The sequence below is a fragment of the Apus apus genome, chromosome 8, assembly GCF_020740795.1.
Source record: "Apus apus isolate bApuApu2 chromosome 8, bApuApu2.pri.cur, whole genome shotgun sequence".
NCBI classification, from domain to species: Eukaryota; Metazoa; Chordata; class Aves; order Apodiformes; family Apodidae; genus Apus; species Apus apus.
Genome location: NC_067289.1, coordinates 24,969,395 through 24,985,985, shown reverse-complemented (window position 1 = coordinate 24,985,985; position 16,591 = coordinate 24,969,395). Strand labels below are relative to the sequence as shown.

At 47.9% G+C, this 16,591-nt stretch overlaps 2 protein-coding genes across 3 annotated transcripts in view; one reads left to right on the top strand and one right to left on the bottom strand.

The window, feature by feature from the left end:
* The window catches only part of GFM1 (G elongation factor mitochondrial 1), a 116,567-nt gene extending 112,907 nt beyond the window's left edge, over window positions 1-3,660 (top strand). The window contains exons 16-19 of the mRNA XM_051626761.1: window positions 1,018-1,162; window positions 1,634-1,794; window positions 2,562-2,615; window positions 3,236-3,660. Coding sequence (XP_051482721.1) covers window positions 1,018-1,162; window positions 1,634-1,794; window positions 2,562-2,615; window positions 3,236-3,367 — 492 coding nt within the window. The 3' untranslated portion in view covers window positions 3,368-3,660. The remainder of the gene's footprint in view (window positions 1-1,017; window positions 1,163-1,633; window positions 1,795-2,561; window positions 2,616-3,235) is intronic.
* Window positions 3,661-5,245: 1,585 nt separating this feature from the next.
* Window positions 5,246-16,156, bottom strand: LOC127387895 (ovocalyxin-32-like). 2 transcript variants are annotated; one of them, XM_051626767.1, is made up of 7 exons: window positions 15,992-16,155; window positions 15,817-15,955; window positions 9,503-9,565; window positions 8,423-8,597; window positions 7,610-7,746; window positions 6,836-6,898; window positions 5,246-6,742 (listed from the first exon to the last, which is right to left on the bottom strand). In XM_051626767.1, the coding sequence occupies exons 1-7, from the start codon at window positions 16,075-16,077 to the stop codon at window positions 6,584-6,586; spliced, it is 822 nt and encodes a 273-aa protein (XP_051482727.1). In that variant the 5' UTR covers window positions 16,078-16,155; the 3' UTR covers window positions 5,246-6,583. The 2 variants fall into 2 exon arrangements, with proteins under 2 accessions (XP_051482727.1, XP_051482726.1); XM_051626766.1 differs by having other exon boundaries at window positions 15,817-16,156.
* Window positions 16,157-16,591: the final 435 nt, after the last annotated feature.

Below are 16,591 nucleotides of genomic sequence, written 5' to 3'. Positions count from 1 at the left end.
ACAGAGCCTTTTGCGCGTGTGGGACACAAGAAATACCCATTTACTGTGGCTGCCCTGCCCCAGGCAAGGAGGCTTTTCCCATTACTTCAGTGGCAGCAGAATCAAATTTGTGTGGTTTTCCTTAATACCTTGCATTCCTAGGTTTTCCACTTAATTTAGAAGCTGCTGTTTGTTTTCTTTGGTGCTGTGTGCTCGCTGTCTCCATAGCAGTGCAGAAGGTGGCCTTCCCTTTCTGTCAAACAGAACTCCTCCTGTTGGGTCTCCTTTTAATGGCCCCTCTTCTGCTTTTGGTTGTGGCCACGTGCTTCTCATCTCTGACCCCAAAACACATAACTTTTTTGGTGACTTCTCTAAGGCCAGTTATGAAGGAAACTGGAATTAAGCTGGATTTCCTGCATGGATTACCAAATACTCTTTCTTTCTCATTTCTTCTGTGGGCTTCCTCTGGTTCTCTCTGTGATTGGATAATTTAGCATGTACTACTTGAGGTAGGACCTAGCATATAATATTTGCATTCCTATGATAATGGGTCAACCTAAAATGATTCCTTCATTATTCCATGATGCAGCACTTAAGAGATTTTTTGCCAAATCCTGGAAAAAGCATGCAGTCTTAAAAGAATCATCTTCTTCAGTCCAGTGGTCAGAGTGGTTCTTTCCACATGGAGCATTCTTTTGTTTTTTGATTCTACAGCCCCTTAACAAAGCAAAATCCTGAGTATGTTTCTTTTTCTTTGCTTGTTACATGATTTCTATTTTAAAAAAAAATAAATTGGTATCAAGCTGAGGTGCCAAAGAGTGATGGTACAAAGTTTTCAAGCACTTGGGAATGAAAAGTTTCCCCCCCTGTTTTCTCCCATTACCAAGTGAGAGGGTCTGTTGGGTAGATAGGGGATTGCTGCCAAAAACTGAAAGGGTGCTGGTGGGGGGTTGTTTTTTAAGGTGTAATGTCAATGCTGCTCTCTTTTTAAGCTTCATTTTGGCCTTCAGACTGCTAACTTTGGGGTGGTGTTGCCAGGGGTTCCGAGAAGCGTGTGAGAAGGGCCTGGTGTCAGGGCACAGGATCTCGGGGGTGCGGTTCGTCCTAGAGGATGGTGCACACCACATGGTGGACTCCAACGAAGTCTCCTTCATCAGAGCAGGAGAAGGAGCCCTGAAGCAAGGTATGAAGCTAGTTTGAACTTGCGTTGCTGTGGCTGCTTTGGTGTTGGAGATAAGTTTAATGACCTCCTTTCCAGAGGTTTGTTTGTTGCCTGGTGTATCCGTGGGTACGTTTGAAGTGTGTGGGTGTGTAGAGCGGAATAAATGCATGAGTTTTGAGGGAGTTTTGAGGCACAGTAGTTCTTCTAGTTGTGTGAAGGGAAAACCTTCTTTTCCTAGAATAAGGAAAACACCCACAGCATCATCCTTGCACAGGTATGAGAAGAATGTTTTCTCAAGCTCTGTGCCTCCTGGCATCACACTCTGGGGGAATAAAAGGCAGGGGAGCTGGAATTCCTCGTAGTCCATTATTCTTTTCCCCCACTGACATAAGAAGCCCTGAGCATTAACCAAAGAACGCCTCTGTGCTCTGTCCTGAATGAGAGCAGGCTGGTTCTTGGATGCTTGGTTATTTCTGTGGCATTTTTCCCCAGCCATGGAGAACGCCACGGTGCGCGTCCTGGAGCCCGTCATGTCGGTGGAGGTGCTGGCACCCACGGAATTCCAGGGAGCAGTGATCGCTGGGATTAACCGCCGGCACGGCGTGATCACCGGGCAGGATGGCCTGGAGGGGTACTTCACACTCTATGCTGAGGTGGGTGCTGCTCTCTGCCCCCTCACCTGCTCCTCTGCCCTGCCTTTCAGCTCCTCTGCTGTTCTGATCACTGACTAGAGCAGCAGTCTGGAGATGCTGCAGGGGTTGGGGCCTCTTCCTGGGTGATGCAGCTTCCTGCATTTGGGATATTTGGGATATTACTGTTCAGCCTGGAGAAGAGAAGGCTTCAGGGAGACCTCTGAGCACCTTCCAGTGCCTGAAGGGGCTCCAGGAAAGCTGGGGAGGGGCTTTTCACCAGAGGGCAGTGATAGAATAAGGGGTGCTGGTTTTAAGGTGAAAGAGGAGAGATTTAGGTTGGACATCAGGAAGAAATTTTCCCCATGAGGATAGGATGGCACTGGAACAGGTTGCCCAGGCACGTTGTGTCTGCCCCCTCCCTGGACGTGTTGAAGGGCAGGTTGGATGAGGCTTGTGCAGCCTGGTCTGGTGGGAGGTGTCCCTGCTCCTGGCAGGGAGGTTGGGACCTGGTGATCTTGAAGGTCCCTTCCAACCTTCACTATTCTATGATTCTATATTCCAGATCTGGTGCATCCAAACTCTTGAAATTTTGGGGGTTTCCTGCTGAAAACACACTGTGAATATAAATTAGTTGAAATTAGAGGCACTTGACAAAAATAGGTAATTAGGTAATTCCAGAGAGCACTGGATTTTACTGAGTCTTTATATTGTGAGATTAATTGGATTATAACCCAAAGCTGAGGGGAAAAATACCTTGTTTTTACAAAAATGCTGTGCTTGGATTTCAGGTGCCACTGAATGATATGTTTGGATATGCCACCGAGCTGAGGTCTTGCACAGAGGTCAGTGTTCTCAGTACTTCTTGCTAGAAGGTGTTTATTTCTGCAAACCAAGTGTGTTGCTGTGCAGCACACACACACATGCAGCAGCAAAAGTGGCAAAAAATCAAAACAAATGCAGGCTAGGAAAATAAGCTTAGAGTTTTCACTGTATTCTAACTGCTTTTTAATTAAAATAGCTTCTCCTTAGTTTGTAATTTGTGGCCAAAAAATTGTTTCATACTTGGAGGAGGGAAGAGATTCAGAGTTGTAAGTAACACAAAGTGATGGTGCGAGGAAAGGTGTTGAATTCACAGCCTGGAAGAGTTCAAGTGTATTCCTGAGGGGCTGCAGGTGAAAGAGATTTTTGACAGCAGAGCTCATGTTATTGAGATGTCCTTTTTAAATAATAGACCTGTAGCTACAGACTGATGAGATGGGAACTACGGGCAACCTTGTTTCAAAGAAACAACCTTCAGATGCTTTTTTGCGTTTCTTTGCCCCCCATCCCTGCCTGCTCAGTGCCCAGTGTTGGATACTGAACAGTGGGTGATTCTTGCATGTTCTGTCACAGATGAGTGTGACCTGCTGCTACATAGGTGGACATGTTTAGCATCCTCACTTTGACTTTTCCAACTCTACAGGGAAAGGGTGAATACACAATGGAGTACTGTAAATACCAGCCGTGTTCCCCCAGCACCCAGGAGGAAATCATTAACAAACACCTCGAAGCAACGGGGCGACTTCCTGCAAAAAAGGGCAAAGCCAAGAGCTGACTGCCTCCTGAGAACATTGAACAGTTTTTCACAGTCTCCTCTCCAAGCTTAGTTGCCCAAATGGGAGGAGCAGTCGAGGTACCTCCAGGCGGCAGTGGGACCTGGGATTGTCATCTCCTCGTGACATCCTTCCGTTGTGGTTTTCTCTGGAGCTACCAGGAGACCACAGCAGAAACGTTCCCATGTAAATGCTGCTCGTTGACAAAATATACAAGTGTTACAACACTGGTGATGATTTGTCTTGAAATTTGTCTTAATTTGCATTAAAAATAATTGTATTTTTTTGCTCGATACATCACTGCTCTGTATGAGGCTGTTCCTGTTGCTCTAGGTGTGAGAGTTTCACCATTGGAGGGTCAGAGACTCAGCTGGCTCCAGACTGCTGGACGGGCACGGGGGCTGAGTTGTCACCCAGGGCTGAGCTGCTTCCACAGACGTGCTCCAAGCACAGATGCTTCAGCTCTTGGAGCATCCGGTCCGGAAACAAATGTCAGTTTTCCCTCCACATCCTCCAGAAGGGACGCTCAGAGCCTCCAGCCCCACAGACTGGGCATTGTCACCACATCTGCTGATCCCTGATGACCAGGGTGTTGGCACAGAGTTGGTAACAGTAGAAGCTGGCTCTGCCCAAAGCGATAGACACCAGGGAGTTATTTTATGGCCTTGCTTTCTTGGCTCTTGGCTAGAAAACCAAACCAAAGAGAACTTTTCCCAGAACCTTACAATCAAGAGGGTGTGTTGCTGGTGATGCTCAGCTTGAGAATTGGCTGTATAGATCTTGCTCGCTCATAGAAGAGAGATAAAACAAGGATGTTAGGTGAGAAAGAGAAGACACTATCCTTTTTGTTTTTATTTTAATTGCTACCAGAAGATCCACTCTGAATTTTCCCTGCGTGCTTTCTCTTCCTGACCTGCTCAGCTTACCAACATTTTTCCAGGCTTCCAGTAAACAGAATGAAGTTCCAGTTCAAAACCAGTGATATTCCTGGCAGAGGACTGTGGTTGATGTTTACCAGACACAGACAGAACAGGGATGGCCGGGCAGCTTCTCCTCAACCTTCATGGAAAGTCTAAAATCTGTTTTAACCTTGAAAAACTGACCGTGTCCAAGATTTGTCAAGGGCATGTAAACGCCAGCTAAACACAGGCAGAATGCTGTGAGGATGGTTTTGCCTTGGGCCAAATCCTTCTTGATTCCCTTACAATTAGAGCTTCGTTTTTGGGAAAATGCTCAGCTGGAACTCATTTAGAGAAAAGCCCTGCAGGTTTGCAGACATTGGAGGATTTTCTTAAGCAAATACAGCACATTTACCAAAATCCAAAGAGGTCTTACAAAAGCAGTGTGCATGCAAGAAATGTTTATTATTGCATTTATATTTGTGGCTTTTATATTCTGCTTAGTAGGGGCCAGTCATGATGGGAATTCCTGGCCAGCAGGCACTGCCAGGGGTGTGCTGGGTCTCCACAGAAATGGTCTGCCTGAATTTGTGGCCCTCAAGAAGTTGCCTTAGCATTTTAACAGGTTTGCTACCTGTCCAGAAACTGTCACAGGGCAGTTTTTTAAATTGACCCAAGTTTGTGTTCCTTATTTGGAGTCAAAGCTGCACCAGTCTGATTAAATGGGAAGAGCCTGATCCTCTCTTCTGGAGAGCAGCAACAAAAACAAGGTAAGGAAACTATAAACTTGTGGTTAAATCGTTGCTTAAACCAAGAGAGCCCCAAAGTGCAAAATCCATGTGATTTTCTTGTTTTATTTCTAAAGAAATATTTTCAGCACCAGATTCTTAAGAAACGTTGCCCTGATGAGCTCTGATTTCATGCTTTTGGTGGTGAGAAACGTTTTACCAGCACAAAAGAACAGACCAAGAGCAAGTGAAATGCTGCTTCATGGAATTTATTGTCATGTCCATTATGTGCTGATAGAAAAAGCTTCAGTCAGAGTAGATCAGACTCATACATTTGTGTAAAATGCTTGGATTTGGAGTTTAACAGATCACCCAGCATAAGTACCCCCCAGTTACAGCTTTCATGTGGAATATCTTAATCATTGTTATGCATTGCAGGTCACTGATAGTGCCATATCCCAGGAATTACAAAGAACAGACCCGTGTCAGGAAGCAGAGCCAGTGCCTGGTTTCCTAGGGGAGGTGAGCTTAGTGATAGGGAGGTCACTTCACCTGCCAGGAATCTTGCTAATTAGGGGGGAGAACAAAAAGACAAATTCAAGACAGCTTGGCCCAATCTCAGAGAAGAAAGGGTGAGGGGAAGGGGCTGCTGCAAAGTTTGGTGTGCAAGGACAGTGTGTTCTTGTTCTTGCTGTGTTGAGGAGGGACACCAGGGCTGCCACAGACTGGAGCTGCCTGACGGGTGCTCTGGCTGTTCCCCCACACCCACGTGTGGGAACTCAGGTGTCCAGAGCCCTCCCACCCACAGGGCTGTTTTCATCCAGGGGAAAACACCAAGAACTGTGTCCTACTGCAACCAGACTGGGACAACATCCTCCATTTCCTTCTGGCAAAGACTGCCCTGCAGTGCCCAGGTGTGGGGAGACAACAAAACTCAGGTTTCCTTAAATCAATATTTTCCAAGTTGCTTCACAAAGAGAAGAAACTTCCTTTGCTGCAAGCTGATGCTGCAGGGGCAGCAGGACAAGCAGACCCTGAGCACTGGCTTCTGCAGGGCCCTTCGCTGCTCATCCACATCCCTGCGAAGTCCAGGCGCCGGGAGAGGACGGAAAGTTGGGATCCAGCAGCAGCAGCAGCCTGGAAAGCAAAGCCATCCTCCCCCCTGCCTCATGGGGTTTGTTCTATTGGAGGCACAAGGTAAAAATCAGCACTCAGCTATCCCAAAAAAAAAGAGTTAAAAAAATTTAGGAGAGAGATGTTTCGTAGCGGCAGATCATTGCTCTTTGAGATTTTTATCCAAATATATTCAGTTTGTTTACAGACTGTGTTGCTGCGAGTGACAGTGAGTGACATCAGATCCACTCGTGTGAGCTCACCTGTGTATATAGATCATAGCAGTATGCAGGGAGAGCCCTAGAACGTGAGTCTTGCAGTTGAAGAGATCAGAGGAATTAATTTTGGAACACAACAGACTAGAGAAAGCATCCAGACTCACTGCTCTGAACTTGCACAGACAAATGATCACAACTCTGGGTCAATTAACACAAGGATTGTCTCCTTTAATACCTACGCGTGGAGCTGACAATCTCTCTTAGAAATTTGCTCCCCTCTCCTGTGAAATCCCAGCAGCTGATCCGGATCCCATTCCAGATCCATCGTCGAGCTCCTCACTCTCTGGAGCACAGAAGTATTTCACTTTCAGAGGGTGACTGGGGCGCCAAGTGAGGCGCATGTGACATGAGATAATTTCCTGGAGGAGAGATGCACAAACCCGCATCTTTAGCGACCTGAGGCTGTGTCCCTGCTGGTGAAGGGCAGGATCACAATGCACGTGCTTTCCTACCTGTGTTGGGAGTTCGTGGAGTAGGACAGTGTAGTCAAACTCAACAAAATCGTCTTTTCTCATCTGGACGTGTAGCAAAAGGGGAAAAAAAAAAAAGATGAAGAACACAAGTTACACTGTGCAAGTTCAGAGTGTGCTGTGATTGACCTGACTGCGTTCAGCTTGCTTAGGGAGTGAGATGCACAGGGCTGGAGGGAGACAGGTTTTGTGTGTGGAGAGACGGGGAATTAGGAGCATTTCTTGCATAAAATGCTGGAGGGTGCTGGCTGCAGCCTGGCACTGCAGCCTGGCTGCTCTCTGACACCAAACCAGGCCGACTCAGACACCCCTTCATAGAGTCAGCCCTCAGGTAAGTTTGGGAATCCTACCTGACTATCAATCTCCCCTTCAGAGAAATCTCATTCTAAATAACTTGGGGGTAAAAACCAAACACTGTCTTGATCACAGGGGATGGAGAGAGACCAGGCTCTGGGGACTCCTGTTTGTGTTTGCTCCCCAGAGAGCTGGCTGGTGAAGGGCTGGTGACCTGCAGGACTGGACCTTCAGATCTCCCTGTTCAACCTGCAGAAGCCAACAGATCCACTCATCCAAACAGAGAAAACCAAATGTTCTCCAAATGAGTAAAATTTTAGCACCAAAATCTGGACACAATACATGTCCAGAGATGGACATCATTGTATGAAGAAGCCACTGAGATTTGGAGACAATCATGGCTTCTTGGTTCTCTGCTACCTGGCAGACTGTTAGCTTCTGTGCCATATCCACCTGGCTTACCCACTGCTGCACAGACTTGACTTGTGCCATGAAGTACCCCACGTTCTCTGTTGACTTCTCCCACATGATGTAACTGCTGCCAACAACAGCCAAAGCCCACACTGGCTCCAGGGCAGGGTTGATGATTCCATAGCTGTCTGCAAGGCAGAAAGGGAGTAGTAGGACAATTACTATTTCTGGCTGTTCAGCAAAAAAAAAAAATTACCACAGAGCACTCTTGCCTAGTGTAGCACTATTCCTGGGAAGTGAATCTTCCCTCTGATGTGTTAAAGTCGTGAAGAGGAAGGAGAATTATGCTAAACCTGCAGTCACAAGAAAAGTGTGAGAGTGTGATGGAACTGGAATTACCAAGAGACTGTTTGCAGGGTCCCCAAGAGGAGGTGAGAAACCCCTATCCCTGATAATGGAGGTCCTTCCCTAGCCAAGTGGGCATGAGGGCCTGGAATGCTGTTTCCAGGATGGAAAAGTTCTGTTAGTCATCCCTGCTGAACTTCCACCAGTGGCTGGGGAAGGTCTGGGGGTTAAGGCAGTTGTTATTACTTGGGGACATTTTGCATTTACTTGAATTTAAAAATTGCCCACGGTTTTAAATGCAAAACACCTTCACAAGATGGGGTTGACTGCTACTGCTGCTGAACTCAGCAGGATTTTGTCTCCTCAGGAATCACTGGCAAGATGGGAGTGTTCAGATGGGTGGCTTTAGGGTTCTGCTGTAAATATAAGTGTACTTTCTAAAATGCACACACTTTGCTGGTGTTCTTCAAAGTGCCCCAGACTCCTTCAGGTAAAATGAAATACAATGGAGAAACATACCTGGAATATAGTTTCCTTGTATTGGTTTGGTTTGGTGCCTTATTATTTGGTAAATTCTGTTGTCCTCTTCTTGGATTTCCTTCTGGTCTTTGGCTGGCACACACTTGATAGTGACAACAGGTGGGGACTTTTTCTTTGGATACAACACCGTAGCAAGGCAGCTCCCAGCATTTTCCTGGGAAGGGAGAATTTAAAACCCTTACTTTTAACCAAGAACTTATTTACCAGCAACATACTCTTAAAAAAAGCTCTTGGCATTAACGTGGGGCACACATATGAAGCACATACATGTCTTTATGAGATGCTTTGTCTGAAGCTGTACAGGGGAAAGTCTTCAGAAGGATACTGTTTTTTTCCTAGAAGAGTAAGTAGATTGAAACACCCAAATGATTGAAGATAAGTTTATAATTAAAGTGTAGCAGAAATGTACTAGGTCATCTTGGAAACAAGGTTGAGAGTTCTCAATAAATAACATTAATTTATAAAAGGCAGTTTCATTGTGTGAGACTTCAGCCCTGAAACAAAAATAAATTAAGGCTTCGTATTAGATTCTGAAGCTAATCTGAATTTCATAAAACGTGTGTGCAATGAGAAAGCAGATGCTTGCAGCAGAATTGCTAATGACTGACAGACTGAGTGGGGGGAGGGTTACAATCAACAAGAACACAATTGTGAACTCCTTGATCTGATTTTGGTGTGTGGAGCCAGCAGGAACTACAGCTGGATAAGGAGGAACATGCTGTCACATGGAGTTTGGACCACAGCAAAGCTCCACTCAGGTGCTTGGCTGCCTGCTGTGAGTTGAAGGAGACCTCTGCAGGGAGCAGGAGAGCATGGTGCTCTGACCACCTGGGCCCTGGCAGGGGCAGAGGACTGACCAGCTCCTCGGGTGATGTGAAGAGCAAACCATGCCCCATGTGGGACAGGCAGGTGGGAGCATGAAGGTAAGTCCTTGCATTGCAAAAGCTCCATTTATGACAGCAATGAAATGTGCCCTGTTTGGGAGGCACCCTGTCAGGGAGATGTGGAAGTTGATGTAATGCACGCTGGCAGGGGAAAGGTGGTGGAGCATAAACTCACCCCAGTTTTGTAGTCTTCGGTGGTGAACTGCAGGTAGTACTTGTGGCCTGAGCCTGGGATGCTCTGGAAGAGAGAAGGATTGAGCCATCAGTGTGACTGTAGCCTGAGGGGTTGTGATGAGCTCTGGGGAGGGAATCAGGACACCCTGCCTGCCTCCTGGCCCTGCAGCATCAGGAAGGGGCTCAGATGAGATGTGCTGAGATGATCCCAGCAGCAAACACAGAGGGTCTTAACAACAACAGCAATAACCTTTATACCCAGGGGTGTTTTAAAGCCTTTCCTCACAGAGATATGCAAGAAGAAAAATGCAGCTCCAAGTCCTTCACAGGACAGACTGGGACTGAGTAACTTCAAACGGAGCAACATTCCAAATCAGCGTTCAGCTTCCCAGGAGGCATTTTTTTGCACAGGCTGTCAGAGTGCCCTGGAATATATAAGGTAATCAAATCTTGCTGACTGATCCACAGCTGGACAGGATTGCCCAGGCAGTGTAACCTTAGGCCTGCTAACCTGTCTGGGTGTTGCTGTTGTGACTGGCAAGTGACTCATTTCACTGCACAGCATCTCAGAGCAAGGCTCTGATCCAGCTGCTTTGTTTGCCCCTGAAAAATACCAGTCATGAAGTTGCCCTATCACCTATCCAAGATTCCCATTGTTAAGGAACAATAAAATACTCCTCCTTGCTGATGGGAAGGAGGCAGGAGCACCTTGTGTAGCACAGAACATCAGAAAAGCCTTAGAAGTGGACACCTTTGAAGTATGTCATTTTCTTGGATTTGTTTGGGGTTTTTTTGTTTGTTTTGTTTTTCCTGTTGCTGACAGAAATGGCTCAGTTGACAAATAGGTTCTTTGGTGTGGGATATCACAGTGTGTCCTGGCCCCAAGCATGCTGGAACAGAAACTGGCTTTTAATGCTGGCCATGAAAAATATTAATTATCCTGGAGCAGAACCAATGTCTCATTTCATAGCGTAAGAGCAGAGCCCAATAAAAAGTATTGATGTTATCTGCTCTCTGCTTCGTTAGTCTCTTACTTTCCAACCAACCTGTACATTCACTTCTGAAATGTCCGTGCTGCTTTTTGAGTGGGGAGCCCACGTAACAAATAGTGTGGAAAACTTTATTCAACGCATTCTTTGTTAAAATGGCATGATGTGTTACTTGAACTGCCTGGTGCATTTCCAAGCCTTTCCTTTGATTAAACGAGCCAGAAATAAATGAAAGTCAGTCAGTCTTTTTGCGTGCTATCCTGTGATTTATTAGACAAGCTTTTTGATAGATAAGCCAGGACACTTCTGTGTCTGAAAGATTGTTACTTTGGCCTCTATTACCAGGTTTAATAAGTTTTCTCCCTTCTCATAAACCTCTTCTTGCTTCTGTTTGCTACTGGTGTAGGATATATTGTTATATAGAGGCATGTGGGAGGTGAGGTCCCTTCCAACCCCTAGGATTCTGTGATTCTGTGTTACATAGAAAACACCCATTGCTGGAGAATGCAAGATGCCTTTTAAGGTCTGCATTTAAGTCCAATTCCTGTATTCCAGCACCAAGTGCTGATTTGTTAGCCTTATTTGTTTTTTAAATACAACACTCCTCAGATAAACAGGAGGGGAATTCTGGCTGTTTGCATAATTTTGAAGATTAGAACCCAAAGCAAACGTTTGTGTGTTATTTATCTAAACTTGGGCCTTTGTGTTCCCGTTGAACTTTCTTCCAGGAAACCATTAGTATCAGAATGTCAGCAAAGTTTCAGTGCCAGGGCCAGCACCTGCCCTTAGAACATGCAGGGGGTTAGAGGCTGCAGAGAAGGGGGCAGATTGGTTCAGCCACTTGCTCTGCATTTCTAAAATCCACAGAGCAGCCTGTGCCCTTCCAGTCACAACATCTGGGTCTTAAAGTCTGTAGCATAAACTCTTTTAGAGTTAAGCTGGGTCTTTTCTGTCCAGCATATTCAGTCATTTGAAATACAGGCAATTATCCTTCCAATATTATTTGTTCTTGTATTCATGGAATCATAGAATGGTTTGGGTTGGAAGGGACCTTAAAGATCATTGTAGTTCCAACCCCCCTGCATGGGCAGGGACACCTCCCACCAGCCCAGGCTGCTCCAAGCCCCATCCAACCTGCCCTTCAACACTGCCAGGGATGGGGTATCAACCACCTCCCTGGGCAACCTGGGCCAGTCGCTGCTAAAGAAAAAAACCACATTCTTATAGCTGTGGTAACTCTGAGAAAAGCAATCGTGGTCTGACAAAATATCTCAGGAGTTTCATTGCATTTCCTTGTTATCGAGGAGTAATGAAAACAAAATCAATTGGGACTTTTTATAAACTAATTATTCAGCCTCTGATTTTTATCAATAGAAGGCTACAGAAAAGCTATGTGACTAATGACTTGGTAAATACTCATTTTAAAATAATCCATAATTCTGTGCTTGTGTGGGTTTTGAAGTAGGTCTTCCCTCCTCATTTGCAGCAACTCCACCACAGAGAGCTTTCAAGTGGTGCTGCACAGCTGCAGTGCATGCTCAGGCTGGGCAGGCAGACCAGCTGGCTGCTGGCATCTGACTAGGGCAAGGGAGAAGGTACATCTGGCATGAGATCATTTCAACTTTTACAAAAGTATTTCTAGTTTCGAAGAAAAACATTCTTTCCACTGGTATTTTCCACTGTCAGCCCCAAATGCATCACTGTAAACCATCAGACAGTGTGAGATAACGAGAGCTCAGCAACACTTGAGATCAGGCAGTGATGGCTTGCTGAAAGCAGCCAGAGACACCAGTGTCCAAAAGAGAAGAAAACAAGTGAGTAATTCATTTTTCCACTGAATATCTGGGTCACGGGATTGTTTTATTTCCAGGCTCAAAATTTATGCAACTTTCATGACAGATTATTTCGTCCTGTAAAGGCCAGAAGAGCAATTTTTAAGAGCAGTTTCATTCCAGGTCCTGAGGGAGGTGGTTTTGCAATTGCTTTATGCTGCTCTAACCTCCCTGCTGGCACAGAAGGGGCTGATCTCTCTCACCCCTTGCTGCAGGTTTTCCAGCTCTTCGCCTGTGCGCTGCCCCACCAGCCTGTCTTCCCTGGGACCTGTTTCTGGTCACTGGATCCGATCACTCGTCATGGAGAAGCAGGCAGTGCTGACAGAGGAACCAGAGAGGTGTCCCTGGGGGCTTCCCTCGGGGCACTCTCACCTCACTGGCCCTGCAAGCCACCTTGGTGGCTTCTGGAGGTGTCTGAGGCACGAGCAGCCAGGTGAGCTTTTCAGCTGCCCCAGCCAGGAGGAAAAAGGCAGCAGAAGTGGCTATTTTCTCATCCTTTGTATCTGGCTTTCCCTAGACACTCTACCTACCCTGCCACTGGTTTCACCTTTCCCACCCTGGCTGTTGGAAATAAGTTGAAATCTTGTAACTGACTTCTAACAGTAGGGCCATAGTCCTGAAAAATACATGGGTTTGTGTGCAGAGGAGCTTGTGAAGAGAAATACCTGTATGAAAATTTGTATTTTGTAGTCCAGTTGAAGCAAATGTTGCAGTTTAGCCAAGAGATGACCTAGCTTTACCTTTGGGCTTCACCTCCTGGTTCACCTTCCTACTGCTGAGTTAGGATTCCCAGGACAGTGTGGTGTGGGACACTGCTATGCCAGGGTTCTGAAAGCTCCTCTCTTGAATTCTAGGATCTTCAGCTGGCACACACTAATGCTTCTTTTCTCAAAAATGTATTTTAAAGTGCAGCTGTCAACAATTCCATGAGAGGCATGCTGCTGTTTCCTAGAAGATACTCACTCCAGAAAGAAAACCCACATCAATGAGGAGGGACAACAAAAAGAAACCTGCAGCCAGTGCCGAGGTGGGAATGATTCCTTTTGGCACATCCCTGCTGTTTGTTGCTAGAAGAGAAAAACACTGAAGTCTCATTTTACCTGAACTTGAAAAATCCTTCACCCTAACAGACTTAGTGTGCTGGTGACTGTCTCCAGTCCTGTTTCTCATTACCACAATTTCACTTGCGAGTGCGCTAATAATGTTGCTTCTTAAATACAACACTCATGCTTAAATTCCGTTATAAAGTGATCCTATTTTTTACTAGATCCATTAATATACCAACCAATAGGAACCTAGCCTTCTTAAAAAGAAAAATTAAAAAAAACAAACCAAAGCAAACAAAAAAACCTCCACTGTCTCTTGCATTCAAATCATATAGCAAATTCCTTCCAGGAAATTCTTTTCATTTTTTTACAGTGGAGGATAGGAAAGAAGGAAGTGACCATGCCTGGTACATTTCTCTTGTTTTCACAGAGCATGCAAAGAAACAGGGGAAATAAACTGCAGAAGGGGGTTACAGCAGGTATCTCCAGCACTGAGTTCTGAGGAACTAACAAGGCTTTTCACTCCTCCAAAGTGAACTCATTTTTTTCTTTCCTATATTAAAAGGCAGGTGGCTGTAGTGGGTGGAAAAAATCCCTTCCACAACCAGAACTCCATCACAAATATTCGGTTACACTGGGGCTGGAAAGAGGATCTGCATCAACCTCTTACTTCTGGTAAGTCTCCCTGCAAGACCAGGGCGCTGCTCCCAGCAGCACTTGCATTTATGTACGGAAATATACACGTAGGCACACCCCAAAGTGAACAGGGAAAGGAGAACTTGTAGGTTTCAAGAGGAATACCAAATAGCACAGTCAATTTCTGTCACAGGTGTGACATCTTTCTGCCTTGCGTTACACAAAGTAATGCACGACATCCGAATTGTTCCTGTTTTGTCAAATTTAACTGGCAATTATTCTGGTCTGTTCCAATTTGCCTGCAACTCAAACAGGCTTCAAATTTTTTTGGAGCTGCTGTCAACTGGGAAGGACTGAAAGCTCAAGATGTGAGTGATTGAAGCTGACATTCAGTGCTGTAAGGATTGCAATAGTACATCCTAAATGTTTTAGGCTGGCTTGGAACCTCTCATGAAAGGGAACTTTTTTCACTACACTGTATTATTCTCAATTTTAGGAGTCAGGCCCTGGCTAGAACAAGCCATGCAGATGCTGAAGGACAAATGTTGTAAGATCTCCTTTTCAAAGGCTGTGAAAAGGAGCCAGTGGAATCCAGTGCTGCATTTGGGAATCCAAACCAACCAGCCCTTGCTTTAGGGAGCTGCCCAGCACTAACCTAGAGGGAAGGACTAGAAGAGAGGGATGGTTTTAAATCCCATCCACTGCAATAGCTTAGACCCTCCTCAGCTCTCTAGGAAGGTGTTGCTTTCCTTCCAGGATCTACATCCTTGCACAAATGTTCCCCAGAACTTTTTGCATGTTCTCTTTCTTTCAGAAATGGAGTAAGCAGCAAAAAAAAAGAAAAACCAAAACCTGTGGCTGGAGGGAGAGAAGGGCTGCAAGGCTCGGAGCTGGTGGGCAGCAGCTGCAGGAGGCAGGGGCACCAGGCATGCCCTGGGCACTGCCTCCAGCATCCCTGACAAGCTCTCCATGAGGGGAGAGCTCTGCCCCTCTAGCTGCTCCTATCTAGGGCCCCTGCCCCTTTCTCTCATCTCAGTTTGGCAAGTTTTTTGGAAGGCAAAGGCATGTTTTCTGACGGGAACTGCATAGCCTTTGGTTGAGCTTCTGGGTCTGCAGGGGTAAAAAATCGAAGTCCTTTCTGTCTCTGCTCACACAAAGTAGCTGGTTGTTCCAGAAGCGACTCCACTGAAAACGTTCCCTTATCAAACTGTTCTCTTTTCCATCATGTGCCCGCCACGTGCCTTGGTTTCCTCTCTCCCTCAATCTGCCCTGTGCTGCCTTTGATGCCAGGTCGGGCCGCTCAGGGTCAAACCTCAACCCACGTTCCAGGGTGCTGGACCGGGGATTCGGGAGATCCTGAAGCATCGTCAGTAAGTTCGTGATCCTCGCTCCCCTCTCAGGGATCCGGGTGCCCCCTGAGGGAAGGGGCTGTGGGGCAGCAGCCCCTGAGGGGACCCGGGGAGCCCTGAGGGAAGGGGCTGTGGGGCAGCAGCCCCTGAGGGGGCTGAGGAGCCCTGAGGGAAGGGGCTGTGGGGCAGCAGCCCCTGAGGGGACCGGGGAGCCTTAAACCCCCTGAGAGGACCCGGGGAGCCCTGAGCCCCCTGAGGGGACCCGGGGAGGCGCCCAGTGCCCAGCTCAGGGCGCCTCAGCTCCGCCCCGCTCTTCCTATAACCATTATTCCTAATCCTACATTTCCCAGCTCCGCTTCACACACCTCGCCCGCCCTCCGGGGGAACACCCCCCCTCCCCCCTGCCTGCCCCAGGCTGTCCGGAGCCTCCCCCCGACTCCCCGCTCCCTTCTTCCCCCTTTACCTTCAGGGTGGCCTTGCGGACCTGCCCCAGCGCCTGCAGCGCCGCGGGGGAGGCCGCCCGGGAGTTGCGGTAGTGCAGGGCGGCCCGCGCGGCCGCCGCCGCCAGCCGGCTGCCGGGGCTCAGCTCCCGCCCGGGGCTCAGCTCCCGCCCGGGGCTCGGCTCCCGCCCGGGGCTCGGCTCCCGCCCGGCGGCCGCCGGCAGCAGCAGGGCGCTGAGGCGCAGCAGCAGGAAGGCGGGCGGCAAGGCGCTCAGCCCCCGCATGCTGCCGGCCGGCGGGCTGCGCTCTGAGGCGGGCTGCGCTGCGGGGCCCGCTACTAATAATAGCAGGGGGCCCGGCCCGCTGCCCTCCCGCCCCCCGCCCGCTGCCAGCGCCGGGAAGGGCTCGGGGAGACTCCGCGCTCTTCGGCTACTCCCCTTCCCTTCATCCCTCCCACCTGCTGCAGCCCGGCTTGGGGGGGGGCTGAGGGAGTCTGAGGGGACCTGGGGGTTGTCTGAGGGAGACAGAGGGTTTGGGGGGACAGGGGTGTCTGAGGGAGCCAGAGGGTTTGGGGGGAGAGCGGTGTCTGAGGGGGGACAGGGGTTTTTGAGGGAGCCAGAGGGTTTTGGGGGGGACAGGGGTTTCGGAGGGGAGTCAGGAGTTTTTGAGGGAGCCAGAGGGTCTGAGGGGACAGGGGTTCCTGAGGGAGCCAGAGGGTCTGGGGGGACAGGGGTGTCTGAGGGGAGTCAGGAGTTTTGAAGGGAGCTAGAGGGTTTTGGGGGTTACAGGGGTTTTTGA

What these genes read in the sequence shown, in the direction of transcription:
- LOC127387895 (XM_051626766.1), bottom strand. Translation starts at nt 16,077, where the DNA reads ATGCGGGGGCTGAGCGCCTTGCCGCCCGCCTTCCTGCTGCTGCGCCTC. An exon ending in ACAAGGAAACTATATTCCAG is followed by an intron (nt 7,747 to 8,422) that starts GTATGTTTCTCC and finishes TCTGCCTTGCAG; the next exon opens with ACAGCTATGGAATCATCAAC. An exon ending in TCCACGAACTCCCAACACAG is followed by an intron (nt 6,743 to 6,835) that starts GTAGGAAAGCAC and finishes TCTCTCCTCCAG; the next exon opens with GAAATTATCTCATGTCACAT.